Raw genomic sequence first — 19,094 nt, 5'->3', positions numbered from 1 at the left:
TGAAGGTGATTGATGGTCATCCACTCTTCAACTTGTACCAGGCAGTGTTTGAAACGTTGTTTGGTTTCATTATAGTCAGAGTCTAGTGTGACAAGAATCTGCGTATCATCTGCATACGATAGAACATCAAAACCATGATTTCTGATAATATTGGCCAAGGGGGTCATATAGATATTAAAAAGTGTTGGGCTCAATATAGAGCCCTGAGGGACACCCATTTTGACAGGTCTTTCATATGCACTATGTTCTCCGATTTGGACCGTCGTAGTGCGGTTGGACAAATAGCTAACAAACCAGTTTAGGGCATTTCCTCTGACACCAATCTCCCACAGCCAGTGAATTAGAATACGTTGGGAGATGGTGTCAAATGCTGCCGATAAATCCAGCAGCACGAGGATGGCTGATCGGCGCTTATCTAGCGCCAGCCTGACATTATCAACCACTTCAACCAATGCGGTTTCAGTACTATGCTGAGCCCTAAAACCGGATTGTGAAGGATCCAAAAGTCCATGGCTTTCAAGGTGGCTCACAAGCTGCTTGTTTACGAGTGATTCAAGTATTTTCCCAAAGTATGGGAGCAGGGATATAGGTCTATAATTTATCAGGACGTTCGGGTCAGCCGTGTGTTTTTTCAAAATGGGCCTAACTTTAGCGGCTTTCCATATTGTCGGAAAGTCAGCATCTGTAAAAGACTTATTTAAAAGATCAGTAAGATGTCCGACCAACACCGGTGCAAGTGTAGAAAATAATTTAGGGGGAATGAGATCGGTAGGGGTCCCTGACTTAATTTTTAAACTAGCTGATATCACCATCTCATGGTCACATTTAATGAATTCTTCCAAGATGTCTAGATAGGGTGTGACCGGAGCAGCCAACTGCAGTTGGTCGTGGTGATCAGGAAAGGAGAGATGAATGGTGAAGTACTAATTTACTGTCAGAAGATGAATTCTCAGCATATTGGAGAGTGTGGTCTCCTATACTTGTCTTCAGAACTGCTCACATCAATTTCCTCCCTCAGGTCCGCTGTAATATTTAGACCTCTCAAATGAGAAGAGCTTTCCTGTTAGAGGTCTGGTTATAAAGCCACAGTTCTGAGATCCTCCCTGTTTTAAGGGGTTGGTTCAGTATATCTACTCCTGAAGAAGATCTGGTTAGAAGATCTGGTTAAGACCAAATTGATCCTGGATGCGAGAAGCTCAAAGACTTAACATTCCAAGAACTGCTGTGCTGAAATCTATGACCTGGAGCAGGTACCTGTTATGGTTTAATGCAGGTTTCATTAATAGACGTAGCCTGAAAGTCAATAGATTTTAAAACCTACCTAGCAACTTGGAGGTTTCCTCAGCCCTGAACCGAGCCCCTTTCTGGGTGTGCTTCAGCAGCTCTCACGTTTTTCTTCAGCCCTTTCAGCTCTTAGGCTCCTCTGAGTAAATTCCACAAAGGCTGTGCAGCACCTTCCGGCTCACTAGGTTTTCTCAACTCCTCATGTGAATTAATAGTTAAGAGTTTGTCAGTTTAACATAGGGCCATGGTACCTGAAATGCAGTCTATCCCATTGGCTTTGCCTGACGGACCCCATGGTATTCTGAAAGTTTTAGCCTTTAACATCTCATTGTGTCTCAATTTAAAGTCAAAATCACATTCCAGATTCACAGAGTAATCTCTTTACATAAATTTCACACTTTTACCGATTTTTAGGAAAGTTCCCCTGTTTAACATTGGCGCTACCTTGAATCGTTCAAAGAGTAATAGACAAATACATTTATACGGAAGCAGGCACCTGTAAATCATCTGTACCTGGACACCAATTGAAGATCTTTAGCACAATCATACCATCTGTTCAGACACGCCAGCATCAGTATATATAACATTCAAGTGTTCGTCCCCAGTGAATGTATTCTGGACATTTAAACATCCACATTACAATCTCTAATTTATTTCAACACCAGAGTACTACATTTTACGAAATCTAAAAGACTGCAGGCTCCATGATGAAATAAGTTCCCTAAATGGTAATTGTGACATGTCTGAGCACAGTCACACCTTCTCTTCAAGTGAGTGGAAAGAGTTGGGACAAAACACTTGCTCAGTAGCAGTAGTCCAAAATCGTCATACTCCATAGTTATCTTCATAGTCTAGATACTCCAAAGCATCTGCAAACCTATTCTCTTCCGTATGTTATGGCCCCATAGTTTTAAGTCATGTCTGGTGTTCTTTCATGAATAATGAGGGACCAGAAAGCTTTGAGAAAGAGCTTCAACTGCCAAGCTCCGTGCTTCCATTATTTCTAAGCTGGTGGAGGGAAAGAAGTAAAGTAATTCACCTAGCTGGGTCAGTACCATCTCCTTGGTGGTCAGAAGTAGAATTACAAAACATATTTTACTCTGGGCACGTCTTTTGTGGAATGGAACAAAGTATCTGGAAACTGCATTAATTCACTGTTACCCTTTAGTGTAAAAATTAAATTTAAATCCTATTTATTATAATGTTTGTTCATTTATGTCTTAAAAGTGTCTTTTCCCCTTAGGTTGTTGCTAAAAATCTAAAAGGGAGATCAGTGGTTGGAGTTGCTGCTGGAAGGTTTCATACTGTACTTTGGACTAAGGAAGCCATATATACAATGGGATTGAATGGTGGCCAGCTAGGTAGGCACTAGAGAATTGCCTTGTTTGCCATTTGATCTCTGTCAAGTATTAAGAACATATAAAAAGTATTGTGCCCAGGTGTATGAGCAAAATATCTGGAAGGGCATAATCTATTGAATAGTTTCAGAGGTATCTAAAGTAGCATTGGGTCTTCGGTATGAAACAAGTCATAGAAGACGTTGGGGTAATAAATGTCTAAGTTAAGAAGTGAACATAACAAACACATGTTGAAAGCATATTTCGAGTATTATTCAGAAATGTCCAGCGTGTTTTGTTGTTTAATATTTTTCATATACTCTTTAAATGAATTTTGTTCACTGTAAAACATAACATATATGGAAACAGTGTAGATAAGGGTTTAGTGAATAAAAGAGGGAAGATAACACTCTTGTTGTATTAAAGTATGCAAATTGATAAATCTACATATACATTGATTAAGTGAAGATCCTGAGTATCCTTAATATAAAGTGAAGTAGAGAAAGGTGTGAGGGAATATATTATAAATGCAGGTAGATGCAGAAAAATAATGGTTTTCCTCCTGTGAAACTGGACTTAGTTTTCCTACAGCCTTATTTGAGGTGGTTGAAGATTTTCAAAGTGAGGAAGAGGCTCTAGAGAAGGATTTCAAAGCAGCAGTGGGGGAATTAAACGTTGTATTTCCAGGATTAGTACAGGTTTGCTCCTGGGATCACTGGAGTTGCTAGTAAGGAGTTGCAGAGGGCAGGAAGTTGTTGAATTGTGAGAGCTTTGTAGGTTACACAGGTAAGCTTAAACTTTAGTTGGCCAATTGTGGGAAGTCTTTTAGCAGCAGAGGTACACAATCTAAAGTCTTAGAACCAGAAGCAAGTCGAGCAGCTGAGTAGAGCTTTCAGAGAGGGATTTGTGTGACAAGACTGAGTTCTTTTTTTTTTTTTTTTTTAGATATAGTATTTAGAAAGTTGGCAGGTATCCACAATTGAAGTTTTAGTAGATAGGATTTTAATGTGAAAATGTTGACCAAGTTGGAGATTGTAGTGTATATTTGAACTGAAGTTTGGTTCGTCCATCAGAATTCTCATCTGTTCCATTTAAATGTTAAACAGTGTTGGGCGCTCCGTTTGAGCTGTGAGGTATCCTCCAGAAGTGACAAATTTGTGATCACTCTGCCATCAATGGTCAATTTGTGCCGGTGTTTGCTGGTGCTCAGCACCGACACTTATTTGTCACACCTGCGTAAATGTATTGCAGTCCATAGTATGGTGCCTCTGTCAGTCTATGTTTTAAAAAAGGCACGAAGAAAGTGTTTGACAATTCAATATAAAATAAAAAAAATAATACCAGAATGCTCTGCTCGTTCTTACAACTTTTGGTCACCTAGAATAGGCCGAAAAGTTACATTTGTAGCACTCTAATGGTACGTAGGTATTGTTTTGGTAGTGTTCTAGTCCTGAGATTTGGCCAGTGTTAGACCTGGCATCCTTGGCGTTGTTTTCCCTTTAATGTTTTTGCCCTAAACCTTTCTCTTTAAGATTCTGCAGACTTTACAACTGCTAACCTTTGCTACAGTGCCCGTGCTCTCTCCTTAAAACATGGTAGAATCATAAATTTCCTATCTAATGCGAAACCAAGTTTTAGTCCTATTAAGGACACGGAAGCTTGGATTATGCATTTCTCCTTTTATTTTTAGCTCAGCAGTCCAACATATCAATAATAACAAACAACCGCAAAGACTACATTTCCTATGAGTCTTTCAAAACCCATAAAACCAATCTACAAATGGCCTTGTTCTAACTCTTCCATAGACATCATCAAGGAAAGGCAATTCCTCTTTCTTCGTGTGAAGTGCTATGCAATGCCCTTGTGATAAAAAATCCTTGCTTTTGTTCGGCTCCTAATAAATAAATAAAATTAGTTGGTAATTTACCCATCCTAAGCCATTGAACAAATAGAAAATTGCTCAAAACTTAAGCACATCTCAATACCAGTTCATTACATATTGTGACAACATAGTATGCCTCTAGGATGAGTAAATGTAAATGTAAAAGTATTACAGGAAGGGATAATGCAAAAGTATTACAGGAAGGGAATATTGTCGCCTCACTGTCCTTAAAAGAATTGAAACTTTTCTTCGTGTTAGCGACAGTTGGTGATTACTATGGGCTCTTCTTTCCACTTTTTGGTGGTCTACATGGTTTATGCTGGAGAAAAGAAAGTCTGATATCATTTATCAACCTTAGAAAAGCTTCATATTTCCCTCTCACTATGACAAAATCCACAACAGCTGTGTTTGAAGTTACCATGACTGTAGAGTGTACTTTTTCTGCACTTCTGGCATCTACACAGACACAGGAGGTATTATTATAAATCCCACAAAAAAGCGTGTAAGATAAGAATGTCATAATTGTTATTTAAAGGATACTTGCTGGATCCAAATGGGGAGAAATGTGTTACCAGTCCTCGCCAAGTCTCTGCCCTTCATCATAAGGACATCTCTATCTCGCTGGTTGCTGCAAGTGATGGTGCTACAGTTTGTGTCAGTGAAAGAGGAGACGTTTACCTGCTTACAGATTATCAGTGCAAGAAGTTGGCCTCAAGGTATGGCTATTTCTGCAATCTACATCTAATACCAAGCTAACAAAATACATTTACTGTTTTGAAGAATATTACATGACCTTTCCAAAATGTCAATGTGTTTTGCTTAAAACAGTCTTATTTTTATAGAAATTAACGACATTTTGTTAGTCTATGTGCCAGATAACGTGATATGGTGACTTGTGTTTTCCTCTTTGTCCTATCACTCTCAAGGTTTATAGTTCTACTTCTTTTATACTATTCTTCCATGAAATACCAAGCTGTTATTTTTTCTATTAATGTACAGAATGTGAGACACAGACAAAATAGAGAAAACTTGACTTCAGCCCAAGCAAGCAATATTGGATCTATGAAGACTGCTTTGGCTTATTGGTGACACGGACATGATCACTGCTAACAGACAACACTCATGATCACTAAGCACTCCCTATTTACGTCCAATGTATTGGAACATTCAACTATGTATTGTGATTCCCCAGAACATGAGACATGAGGAAAGCAGCATGAGATAAAAATTACAATTCCATGAGTATGAACTTTCAGGTTGAAACATAAGACTGATGGTGAAGAGACAGACTGCCCCTCCCTTTCCAGCCCCACAATACAGCACTTCTAGAAACTGCGCTTGTAGACTTAACCTACTCATGCAGAGGCTCATGCCCTTTCCACTGAATGTGTGTTTCACTCTACTAGGAAAGGCTTTAGAAACTCAGTAAGCAAAGTAGGAGGTCTTGTGACAGGCTGTCATCAAGGAAAGCTAAAATATGTGCACTACATCTCTTCATCTGAAAAGCAAATTCAGCAGCTGAAACACTCTGCCTACAAAAGGCAAAACTTGTAACTTAAATAGTAATTCTGTGTAATAAAACAAACTGTAGGGGTTACCGCAATAGTTATTTCAATGATGCAGCATGTGCACAATCTGCAAATAATGGCATGCCTGTTAAGCAATAGCTCCTTGTAGACTATGAAGGCTTTGCAGATTCATTTCATGAAGAGCACATTAAACAATGGAGATTGGAAATGTATTCAGGAAAGCTATAGATTGCCTCTTTTCACTGATTTGCATTTTAAGAGCCTAGTTAAAGTCAACACTTCTAGTAGGAAATTAGAAAATTAAACTTTGCACTGAAAATTGTCGTGTACAGAATACCTTGATCCGGTCGCAACCGTGAAATGCGGGATGCAGACAAGCAATATGTTGATGTAGAGCACACAGCTGAGGTGATGCGTCAATCTTCTCCATGCAGTGATGGCGATGCGCCAGTTCCGAAGACAAATCCCAAGTTGCTTTGGCTCCAAAGTGCGATGAGCCGAGTTCCTCCACAGAGCCAAGGGGGTGCACTGATCTCTACACACTGCAGCTGTGGCGATGTGCGGTTCCGATGCTTCGGGCTCTCAAGGCATTGTGTTGGTTCTGAGAGTGATGTGCTGAACCTACTCCTTCATCAGGGTCAATTACCTGGTTCTGCTACTGGAGATTCATTGATTTCTCTGGTGCAGATTTCAGGGTCTAATGGCAGTGAATCAGGCACAGGAGCAGGTGTAGAAACTTTGATAGCCCTGAGTCTCAAGCAACAGGAAGCAAACCAACACGCCCTTGGAGATCCCTTTGGTTGGAAGGCAGAGTCCAGCTCTCCCTCAGTATGGTCATAGAACAGCGAACAAATCCCAGACCCTGTTTAAGATCGTCAAGGACCTCTCTAGCCCTGCCTGTGCCATCAACGACATTCCGGCTTCCCAAGCCTTATGTGATTCTCTGGCACAAGCCTTCGAGGATAAGATTACTACTATTCTGAGTAATCTCCATGCCTTGGCCATCCCCTGTCCCCAGTCTTCGCCCGACCCGCATTGATATCCATTTCGGGGTCATTGGAGGAAGAGGGAAGGCAGGTACAGTTGAACAGCTTTCCTCTTCCCTCGTTCGAGGATTTCTGTTCCTTGGCCAACAGGGTGTCCTCAGGCTCCCCTCTGGACCCGCTACCTCACAAGTTCTGGAAACTGTTCCAAGAAGAGCTTTTTCGCTCTCTTCATGCCATCTGCTGCCAGTCCCTCAGTACCGGTCGAGTTCCTGATTGTTGGAAACTGGCCGTGGTCTCTCCTCTCCTGAAGAAGGCAACATTGGATCCCACCTGTGTGGCAAACTTTAGGCCCATCTCGTTGCTTCCCTTTCCTATTAAGATCTTGGAGAAACTGGTCACCAAACATCTGTCCAGTTTCATGGAGATGAACATCTGTCTGGATGTGGCTCAGTTCGGCTTCAGGCCGGGCCACGGTACTGAGTCAGCTTTGGTGTTAGTTCTGGATGACCTACGTTCGCGTGTCGACCTCGGCCGGGCAGCCTTTTTAGTGCTGCTCGACATGTCGGCCGCGTTTGATACGGTCAGCCACGCCATCTTGGTCAACAGACTGGAGGAAATCGGGGTGGCCGGTTTGGCCCGGGACTGGTTGGTCGCCTATCTCGGTGATAGACACCAGGTGGTAGCCCTGCCGCCCTATAGATCTGTCATCAAAAAAGTGGGACAGGGCGTGCCACAAGGTTCGGCCATCAGTCCTATTTTATTTAAATTGTATCTCCGCCCTCTGGTCAGGTTCATCAAGTCCTTTGGTATAACAGTCATCAACTACGCTGAGGACACGCAGCTCATTTTTTCTTTTGAAGGTAGGGATGCAGTATCCCAGGAGACCTTCCACCGCTGTATGACAGCCACTGAGGAATGGCTTCGTCAAAACTTCCTGCAATTCAACAGCTCAAAAACTGAGGTACTGCAGTGTTCCTTGGATCGTACCCTACGGCCTCTGCCGTCGGATTTTTGGCCGTCTCCCTCCCAGGGTACTGTTATGGCGGCCGATTCTGTTCGGAATCTGGGTGTGATGTTTGGAGCTAATTTACAGCTGGATGTGTTTGTGAATAAAACAGTGGCCACCTGCATGATGTTGCTTCGCACATTACACAAGATACTCTCTATGCTCCCGGTCCATGCCTGCCCAGAGGTAGTGCGTAGTATCATCTTAAACAGGCTTGATTACTGCAACGCACTACTTCTGGAGGCGCCAGCTACTCTGGTGGGTAAACTGCAGCGAGTACAAAACATGGCTGCTAAGCTGGCCCTCTCACGGCCGCGCTCTGACTCTTCCTCTCTGGCGCTTTCTGATCTTCATTGGCTGCCAATTCACCAGCGCATCCATTTTAAAGCAGCATGCTTGGTTTTTAGGGCCCTCCATGGGCAGGGGCCTGTCCCGCTGCAGAAGCTGTTCTCATGGTACATGCCGGCCAGAGCGCTATGCTCTTCATCAGCATGCCTGGTGGCAGTCCCCAAGATTGTGTGGACTCGGATGGGCGGGCGCGCCTTTAGATTTACTGCGGCTAAACTGTGGAATTCTTTACCTTTTTCCCTGAGAATTGTCGAGGATCTTTCTTCCTTCAAATAAGGTTTAAAAACGTATCTCTTTCCTAGGACAGTGTAATTTCCACGGCAGCATAACATCACGTATGGTGTTCTAAGTGTCAAAGCGCCAGGATACCCTTTGGGTGACAGTTCGCGCAGTACAAATAAGCGATACATACATACATACATAGAGCAGCAGGGCAGCATAACAGAAAAGCAGGTCTTCCAGATCAGCAGTCCAGCAGAGTGTGAGTCCTTGATGCAGCACAGCAGTTCTTCTAACCGAGTTCAGTTACAGGTCTAGAAGTGTCTGATTTGGTGTGGTCAGAGCCTAAGTATCTGGTATCAATGTGGGTTTAGTGTGCTGAGAAGTTTGATATCAAACTTCACAGAATTCAGTAAAGCCATTTTGGTGCTGTGGATTTCTCCCAGACACTTTACTCTTTATGGCTTTACTGCACTTAACAATGTCTAAGAATGGACTTAGACACTGTAGGGGTACAGTGCTCATGCAACTGTACCCTCACCAGTGGTATATTGTGCCCATCTAGAGGGATGTCTTACCCATACCATGGCAGTAGGTTGTAGGCATGGCACACAGGGTTGTGTGCCATGTCGACTCTCCACTTTTCTCTATACCAAAACACGCAGCCTGCAATGGCAGTGTGTGTGTTAAGGTACAGTACCTCTAAGGGTGGCACAATTTGTGCTGCAGCCCTTAGAGGCCTTGTTTGGTCACAGGGTCCTTGGTACCTATCATACCTTTTACAAGGGACTTACATGTGGCCAGAGAGACACCAATTTGGGGGTACAAAAGTACTGTTTGAGGTAAAGAATATAGGCCCTGGGTACCTGTTTAGCAAGACACCAGGGCACACTTAGTCAAAGAGCATCAACATCAGGCAAAAGTGGGGGGCAACCATGATAAAAGTGGCACTATCCTTCTTCTGAACAATTACAATTGTAACTTCATTGATATGGAGTGTGGAGTAAACCTGTATACAAATTGAAAATGTCACCAGTCCACCTTTCGCATTTCTTCCACAGAGCTTTCAAGTTGTATGCATTCTTTAGTGGCACAATTGAATATTTCCACTTCACCATTCCATTCAAGATTAAATATAACACGTTTTATGCCTATTACCTTTGATAGCTAAACATTCTTCCATTTCCCTTAACACCAGTTAAGGACCACTTTCTAGAAGTATGGAATCAGGAATTCCTCCATGACAAAATATAGTGCTAAGAAATTCAATGACCTTTTTAGTTTCTGCACTGCTCACTATACCTATCACAGCTCTTCTTGAATATTGGACCACCAAAACCAACAGATAATTACAACATCTCTCCTCATGCAATGGACCAACAGTATCTAATGCAAAATCTTCCCACATCTCTTCTGCATTGTCCTCTGCTCAGCGGAGGCTTCCTCAGACTGTAAACTTTATCAGTACACCTACAAACAATACATTCTCTCACAGACCTCTTGACTTTAACATTCATCCCAAGCCACTAATAATCTTCCCATATCCTGGGCTTATTTTTGATTACTGGTAACAGATATTTTAAAATCTATTAAATCTGGATCATTCTGTGATCCCTGCCCCCCGACCATTATGCACCTGGCTGCTGAGAGGATCAGTGAAATCCTTACTCCTCTGATTAATCAAGTGTTAGCATCAGGGACTTACCCCACAGCCTGAAAGACCGCGAGTATCAGGCCAATCCTGAAGAAAGCTACACTAGACCTTACCGAATTTAAAAACTATTGGCCAGTTTCGGGTCTGCCATTCGTAGCTAAGGTCCTTGAAAAATCGATCAATGAAGCTTTAACTGAATACCTGGATAGTAACAGGCTATTGGACCCCACCCAGCATGGCTTTCGTCCAAGACACTCTACTGAATCCTCCCTGATCGCTGCATCCAAAGGAATTTGGAGATTAGTAGACTGTGGAGGTAGGGCAATCCTTGTTCTCCTAGATCTGTCGGCCACATACGGTGTTGGTGCGGCGACTATAGGAGATAGGAATTAGTGATCTGGCTCTGACCCTCCTCTCCTCGTTTCTAAAGAACAGGAAACAAAGTCTGAACTGGGACGGCTTACAATCGGACAGTTTTAATCTGCCCTGTGGTGTGCCGCAAGGTTCAGCTCTGTCCCCGACACTGTTTAATGTTTATGTGAAGTAGCTGGCTATGCTTGTGAGGAAACATGGCTTCACTTTTGTGTCAGACATGCCGTAGTTAACAGAGGCAAGCTTTCACGCCTGTCTGAAGGATGTCGTAGATTGGATGAGTCTGAGCTTTTTGAAAATCAATACTGAAAAGACAGAAGTGATCGAATTTGGGAACGTACCACCAATTTGGTACAACTCTTGGAGGCTGGGGGAATGTCCTCTACCCGTCAAGAAGGTGAGGAACCTCTGGGTCATTTGTGACGACAAACTTAACATGTCGGCTCAGGTGAACAGTTTAACATCTGCTAGTTTTTTCCTCTTGAAGACCCTGCGTAAAATCTTCCCGTTTATTCCACTTCAACTGCAGAAGATGGTAATGGCTGCCCTTTTTCTGTCCAAATTGGACTATTGCAATGCAATGTTTTTGGGCATCGATAAGCATCAGGTCAGCAAACTTCAATCACTGCAGAATGCTGCAGTACGATTGATCCTAAAGCTTCCAAAGGGCCACCCCACAAACCAGGGTAGAAGGGCACTACACTGGCTCCCTGTCCAGCAGAGAATCTAATTTAAGGCGCTCTGCCTGGTGCACAAGACACAATACGGAGGGGGTTCAGAGGACTGTCAGGATAGGTTCAGGCTCTATACCCCCTTACAAAACCAATGGTCAGCCAATCTTGGCCTGATATGTACCCAAAGGTTTCGACGGGCTAGATGGGGTGGCAGGTCTCTGTCCTGCTGTGCGGCACAACTGTGGAATAAACTGCCGGTGGCTTTGAGACTGCAACCGAATCTTCTAACTTTCAGGAAAAGCCTGAAATGCCGGCTCTTTAATTCCGAGTAGTAACCAGCTCAGCACCCTGCCCTGCTTACACACATCTGCCCCAAGACGCCTCTGCATTCGAGCGCTTAACAAGCTTCTTATAACATTATAACATAATCTCTTAATGACCCTCATTACCCAACATGATAATCCTGGCTCTGAGCGACTCAGGCACAAGTAGTGTAGTTCAATCAATACAGTCTCATTATCCATAGACAACTTATGTCTAATTTAAAAGAAAACTTCCCATTCTGTTAATTTCCTGTCCCATATCCAATGACCACATATGGCTCCTCCCTCTGTTTTCAACATTTGATCATTCTGAACAGCCTCCAACTATTCCTGACCGGCAAACACCTCTTCATTGACACTGCAAATCTTAATTTCACTTTCTTGATCATATTCTTCTCCCTCTAATTCATCAGAACCTAGTCTTACTAGACAGTCAGGCAAGTGTTCTTGGAACATGGTGTATATTGAACTTTATAACGTAGTCTTGTAGTCCTACAGTCCATGAAATGCCTGTAGACACACCATCAAGGCATTTCTTGGTTAGCAATTATATCAGGGGGTTATGTTCAGTACAGACTGTAAATGGTCTCTCCCCCACTGAAAGTTTCTCAACTTTTTGACTGTGGAATATATATTCAAAGCCCCCCTTTTCAGTTGCTGAGTAGTTTTTCGTCTGCTGTACGCAAAGCCCTTGAGATATACGTTATGGTTTTGTCATTGTCACCATCACCCTTCATCCAAACGGCACCCAAATCACCTGCACAAGCAGGTCAGGACATAGCATTAATTTTTCAGATCAAAATGTAATTCCTCTGCCTTTCTCAGTTCTTTTTTCACTTCTGAAAATGTGTTCTCACATTCCTCAAATTGGTTATACATTTGGAATTCTAACCTAAAAAGAACATTACTTCTTTTTTAGATGGGCTTTTTAAAAGCACAATATGTGATGCTGAATCTTTCTTTGGATTGATTTCTCCTAATTGATACGCAGTGTCCTAGATAGTCAATTTCTTAACTTGCATTTGCTTAGCTTGAGTGCCAACCCATATAGCTGACACTTCTCAGGAATGTTATTGTGCATTTCTGGTTTCTCCAAAAACCAAAATGTAATCTTAGAACTATTTTACTCCTTCCATTTTCCCAAATGTTCACGGAAATACATCTGCGGCTGAGTCTAAGCCAAATGGCATGCTTATAAACCTGTAGGTGCCAAAAGGTGTAATAAACGTGGTGAGATCTCTTGAATCCAGCTGTAATCTGACTTGGTGATATATCGTTGAAAGATCTAATTTGTTAATGTGTTCGCTCCATGCACCATCGTGATTATCTCCAAAATGTTTGGAAGTGAGGGATGATGTAAAACACCCTTGTTGAGCACTCTCAAATCGGCACATAATCGAATCTCGCTTCACTGTTTGTGAATTACCTCGACCTGCGCCACCACTCGCCACCCTCGACATGTTTGATTATTTTGTCATGACAGAACCTCTTCAATTCACCATTCACCACTTTTCTCATTGCAAAAGGTACAGTTTTCCCTTTCCTAACCACCAGTTTAGATATTTCTATTAATGCTAGTGGAATAACATATCCCTCGCGAGACCTTAGTTTTTCAGAAAATATGTCAGGGAACTCAGTGACAAACTCTACTCCCACAAGGGATTTAATCACAATACATTTTTTCATTTCACCATCAAGTCCTGTGCTTCCTTGATGTAGTCATCTCTTATCCTGACAAGGACATTGGCATTATGATTCAATAAAATACCTAGACCAACCTGATGAGGAGGAATGTCTCTCTTCACTGGATCATGTACTTTCCCTTTGGCTTTGTTCTCAGCCTTTAAATATCCCCTTAGTTCAATCAGTTTATCCCAGGATCCCCCAGGCATCACATCGGGGACACTAATTTTACTTTCCCTTAGACTTCTATGTCAAAGACCTCATTTGATATCCTTAGGATGACTTCTTTTGTCTCCATTGTATGAAATAGTCAAGATACAATCCTTTAATGTATTGAAAGTCTGGGTAATTGCCTAACTGACTCTGTTTTTGATTTTACAGGACCACATACTTTGTGTAGATGACCTTGTGTGTTATACAATTTGTAGACTGCTCCCATTGCAGGAGGCTTATGAACCATCAAACTGATAATACGTATCATTGAATTTCAAACTTAACGCCTTAACCGCGGCGGTTTTTCCGCCGCGGTGCGGGCGTTCTAAAAGGTGGGCAGGGCTTCGTTGGCTGTTGGCCGACGGCAGCACTGGGGAGGGAGTGCTCCCAACGGCCGACGGGAGCACGGAAGGGGTTAAAGATGGAAAATTACCCTTGTCTTCTTACTTGGTGTTGATTTTGTTGACAAGGAGTTTATTCCTTTTCTGGAGTTATTTCACACATTGATGTGTTTAGCACTGATGGTCAATTCATTGGGAGCAGGATCATCCTTTAACTAAATTTCCTGTCTGACTTTGTATAAGCAACACTTATCATGAATTGATCTCTGATGCGCTCAACCATAGTAGGACTAGACTTCATTAAGCTATCAACCTTCCTAAATTAGTTCCATATTCGTCTACGCTTTCTCTGTATCTTTATTGTTATACTCCAAAGTGATATCTCTGTATCATTGTCATGACCTTGGGTAAATGACGTAAATCCAATTTTTTTATATAGATTTCAAACTCATTTAGTTCTTTTTCACCAGTGTCTTCTAAATCCGGAAGATTTTCCATAACGACCCGCCTCTCTCTCTAGACAGTGCATTAGTAAACAGGTTTTCTGATCTGTGTAAAGCCCATATGTATATTTTCTATTTAGACCACTTGATGGTTGGTTCTCCTGGTGATGATAATAAAAAGTGGTGGTGCTATTACATCTTGCATATTGATAAAATTAGCAAAACTTGTTTTTGCTGCACTTGCCTCTCCAGCCTTGTTTGCATTTGTTAATAATTATATTTATTATCTTTTGGCTAATATTTATTCGTTGTTAAAAGAAATTGTTAGGCAGTGAGGAAAAGTCTGTTATTAATAAATGGCTTCAGAAAAGTTAAATCCGGTGTAAAGTTGGCAGTAGTTAACAAACTCAGTGGCTGGTATTCCTCATAGATGACGATAAGAGTTAGCTGTCTAGCAGCACATGTGATCATGTGGTTGCGAGACGCATGTGTCTGTGCAAATTGCACTGAACAGATTATCTGTGACACATTTCTTCTTGAAGAAATGAAGGGATGCGTTGGTATAATATTGCCAAACTAAATATCAAACATCACTCGGATAAAAGGATTTGCCACAGAGGCAATTTCACCTCTCTGTACCATGCAGTCTAATTTCCATATGCGCATGATGAGGGGAGGTCAGTTTTCAGCTATCTACAGTTACCTGTGCTCGCTTGTTTAAACAAAATGCTCTAGGTTTATCGGTCTAAAGTAGTGAAATTAAGAGGCCATCGGGGAAAATTAGGTGCTTACAGGGTTTCCGATATACTTACTCTGGAGATTGAAGGTTTTGTTTTGGAAGAAGTTGGAATGCTCTTTAAAGTTTTTTAATTGATGTGTTTAAGTCTCAGAAGACAGTTGCCCACTCATCACCAGTGTGAAGATGAAACACTCAGTTTGGTGGTAAGTAATTTAGTGTTTATACACCCCTGTCATTGCCAGTACAGCTCAAACTTCAACTGAGTCAGTATGGAATGTCCACTCCGATTAATACATGCTGTGTAACACTGCATACTGACCGGTAAATATTAAAATATTGTGCAACAAGAAGAAATTTCACAAACTCCTTTTTTTCTAACCACGAGTAGACACTTTGAAGTAGTACAGGATGCCTTTGTGATGGATCAGTTGGTGGATTGTAGTATTAAATGGATATTGTTATAAAGTTCACTATATACCAGGTCCCAGTGCCCTTTTGTGGGTAAGCAACCTATTAGATCCTCTCTTGACATCATGGAATTGGTAGCCAAGGATGTTAGGTTAGTGGATTTGTAGAGTGTGGCTTATCACCTGTGAGAATAACCAGGCGCTTGGTGGGTGGTATCTGAGTATGGCTGAGGACGATGGAGGACTAGTCGAAGAGCCAGGGTTTCATCTTCTTCCGGAATTCCAGAAGTGACATGGAGGTCCATATGTGGAGGGGCAGGTTGTTTCAGGACTTTGCTGCCAAGATGTTCGAGACCCTGTATAGGCATGCTTGTTTTCACTCTTCAAATACACAAGGAATTTGCGATGTTTCTGTTGGACCAATAATATAAAATGGAACCTTGTCCCAAATAATTCCACCCGGGATGGGAAATGCAGAAATGTTCACAAGGGACAGATCTCTTCGCAATTTATGGGAAGAAGAATGAGGCTTCAATGGATCAGCTACCAGGTCAACACCAGAACATTCTGGAAGATAATGTCCATTTAGGAACAACAATAAAAAATCTTTGACAAATCAATCCAAAAGAATAGGAAAAACATTGAGATGGCTTCCATACATCGGAAAAGTGCCAGGTTTGGATAAACCGCTGCATAGGAAAAGTGCCAGGTTTGGATGAACCACTGCCCGGCTGATGGGCGCACTTAACTTTAAAGCATACAATTTTTTTCTACCAATGTTCAGGTCATTTCAAATAATCTTTCTATTGAATTATGAATCATAGACCATTATTAATTGCTTTTAGCTATTTCTTCAAAAGACATTCTAGATGGTGCACCTCAGTGTCGTCAAACCTGCAGTATTAACAAAGAGTAATACTTCAGTGCTCTCAGATTTTCACACTTTTTTTTGTCCACTTTTTAAATTCATTTATTCAGTGTGCTTCCCCGTCATTGGCGCATATCTGGAAGCTCTAAAGGAATCAACGTAGCAAAAGTGCCAGGTTTGGATGAACCGCTGACGGGCGCACTTAACTTTAATACAGACGAGTTTTTTCTCCCAATGTTCTGGTATTTTTAAATAATCTTTCCAATAATTTATGAATATTAGACCATTTGTCATTTTTTTTTTCAAAAGCCAGCTTTATTCGATTAGTTAAAATCATAAAAGCAACAATACAGTGCAATTTATAAAAAACAATTGTTAAAAAAATTATTTTACATATCGTATATTTCATATGGTTAAAACAGTTAAAAAATCAATCAAAGTGATATGTAGGTCCGGTCAATAGTTTAGATGTTAATACAAAAGCAATACATTCGCAGTGAAGTCATAGGAAGAATAGTTAATTTAAAAAAATATTAGCTAAGTCTGCAGTGTAATGAGGGCGCCCTTCCAAGTCCTTCGGGGATAGCTTCCTGGTTTTTGTGCGCATAGCTGCGACCAGAAAGCTAGCAACCCCGAAGATTATCTTGGTACTCCCTAGTAACTGTAAATGAAGTAACGCTGGGCGCACCTGCATAAAGCCTGCTTCCCTTAAGATAGGGACCAAGTATAATTTTCTACTCTTCTTAAAGTGCTCACAAAACATTACAAAATGTATAAGGGACTGCTCTGAGAAGTTATCGCAGCTACAAGGAATTGACTCATCTGGCACCCCCCATACAGGGAAGACTCCCAGTGAATACTGTATGATGTTGAACCTAAATCTAACAAGAAGGTGTCGATGGTATGGACGGCTTACAATTGTTAGATAGGGTTCAATCGAGGGTGTAGTCAAGAGGAGGAAGTTTGCTCTGGCTCTGGGTTTAGTCAGCTCCTCACTCTCCCGCTTTAACGCTGCCCTCCTCAGGAAATTATCCTTAATCCATTTCACGTCCCCCTTGCAAATTGTATTAGGGTGGCTAAAAAGATTGGGCCTACCAAGACTTTCCAAGGCGCCCTTGACATAAGCCAGCCACGGGATCTTTAGAACACTATCCAGCGCCATGCAATCCCTAAGAATAATGTGGTTAATCCTAATTTCATTATTCAGCCAGGTTTTGGCCCAACACACAAATGGTTCCAAGAGAAACTGATCAGTAATGTAGCCCAAGCCTAACTCTGTGTGTAAGGAAAAAACTGGGGTGGATTGTGGAACACTTAGTAGCGTTCTAAGAAACTGATTTTCCACAATCTGCAAATCACCGGTTGAGTGGTAACCCCACAGCGCTGCGCCATAGGTAGCTATGGAAAGGCATTTTGTTTTGTACACTTTCAATAGTGCCTCCATTGGACGTGAGCCTAGTCGCTTTGCAAATCTTAGCAGGGCTGAGGTTGAACGGGTTACAGCAAGTGACTTGGCACACACCTGCGGTTTCCATGAGCCCTTCTCCTCAAAGATCACACCCAGATAAGTAAAGACCTGTACCCTTGAAACCCCCTCACCACAACAACTAAAACTTTTTAATGTTTTCGGCCTTTGCCGCCTCCCGGCCACCATAACATGAGATTTTTTGTTATTAATCAGGAGGTCGAGCTTCGCCATAAAATCACCAAAGGCATCCAGAAGTTTTTGTAGCCCCACTCCCGTGCGGGCAAGGAGGACCGCATCATCTGCGTAAAGCAGAACAGGCACTGCGGATCCCCCCACATACGGGATGTCAAGTGTGGACCCCTCCAGTGCTTTATCCAAAGAGTTGATGTATAGGGTGAACAAGAGAGGGGCTAAAATGCAGCCTTGCCTCACTCCTCTTCTGGATTTAAAGGGTCTGGTGGTGTTGCCTTCCTGAGTTATTCTGATGGATGCTGATAAGTCTTCATGAAGGGCCGCCAAGAAGTCTATAAGAGGAGGATCAAACCCTATCCCAGCTAAAATGGCCCATAACTTGGTCCTATTGACCAAGTCAAAGGCAGAAGAAAGGTCCATTTGTCATTGATTTCCGCTATTTCCTCAAAAGACATTCTAGACGGTGCACCGCAATGTCGTTAGACCTGCAGTATTAACAAAGAGTAATACCTCGGTACACTCAGATTTTCACACATTTTTTGTCCACTTTTTAAATGAATTTATTCAATGTGCATCCCCATCATTAGGGCCAAGCAATGACAATGGTATATGATTCATGATTCAGTGGAAAGATTATTTGAAATTACCTGAACATTGGGAGGAAAAACGTATCTGTTTTAAAGTTGAGCAGCGGTTCATCCAAACCTGGCACTTTTGCGACGTTGATTCCTTTAGCACTTCCATACATGTGCTAATGACTGGGACACACATTGAATAAATTAATTTAAAAAGTGGACAACAAAAGTGTGAAAATCTGAGTGCACCGAGGTATTACTCTTTGGTAATCCATACATAGGACCATGGTGGAATCAAATAGGTCTGTTTCAGCCAGAAAAGGAATGCACGTATCCCATGCAATGAAGTGTCTGACAAATCCTGAGAAAAGTCATCAGTGCTGGTAAAGTAGCCAAAGTCTGTTTGCGCAAAAACAGTGACCTCATGGGGTAAAGTAGAACTAGTTTGTATTTCCAAAGGTGGTTGATAATAAACAACTTTGTTGTTAGGAATGACAGTCTAAGACTGTGAATTCACATATGGTGGGTTTATGGTGTTAGCAGTAGTAACA

General features: G+C 41.9%; 1 protein-coding gene across 1 annotated transcript in view; it reads left to right on the top strand.

The window, feature by feature from the left end:
* The window catches only part of IBTK (inhibitor of Bruton tyrosine kinase), a 732,550-nt gene that overhangs the window by 209,193 nt on the left and 504,263 nt on the right, over positions 1-19,094 (top strand). The window contains exons 9-10 of the mRNA XM_086926550.1: positions 2,528-2,645; positions 5,039-5,219. Of these exons, the coding sequence (XP_086782676.1) occupies positions 2,528-2,645; positions 5,039-5,219 (299 nt within the window). The remainder of the gene's footprint in view (positions 1-2,527; positions 2,646-5,038; positions 5,220-19,094) is intronic.

This window comes from Lissotriton vulgaris, chromosome 6 (assembly GCF_964263255.1).
Source record: "Lissotriton vulgaris chromosome 6, aLisVul1.2, whole genome shotgun sequence".
Lineage (NCBI taxonomy): Eukaryota > Metazoa > Chordata > Amphibia > Caudata > Salamandridae > Lissotriton > Lissotriton vulgaris.
Note: the sequence above shows the minus strand (reverse complement) of the source record. Positions and strands in the feature narration are given on the sequence as shown.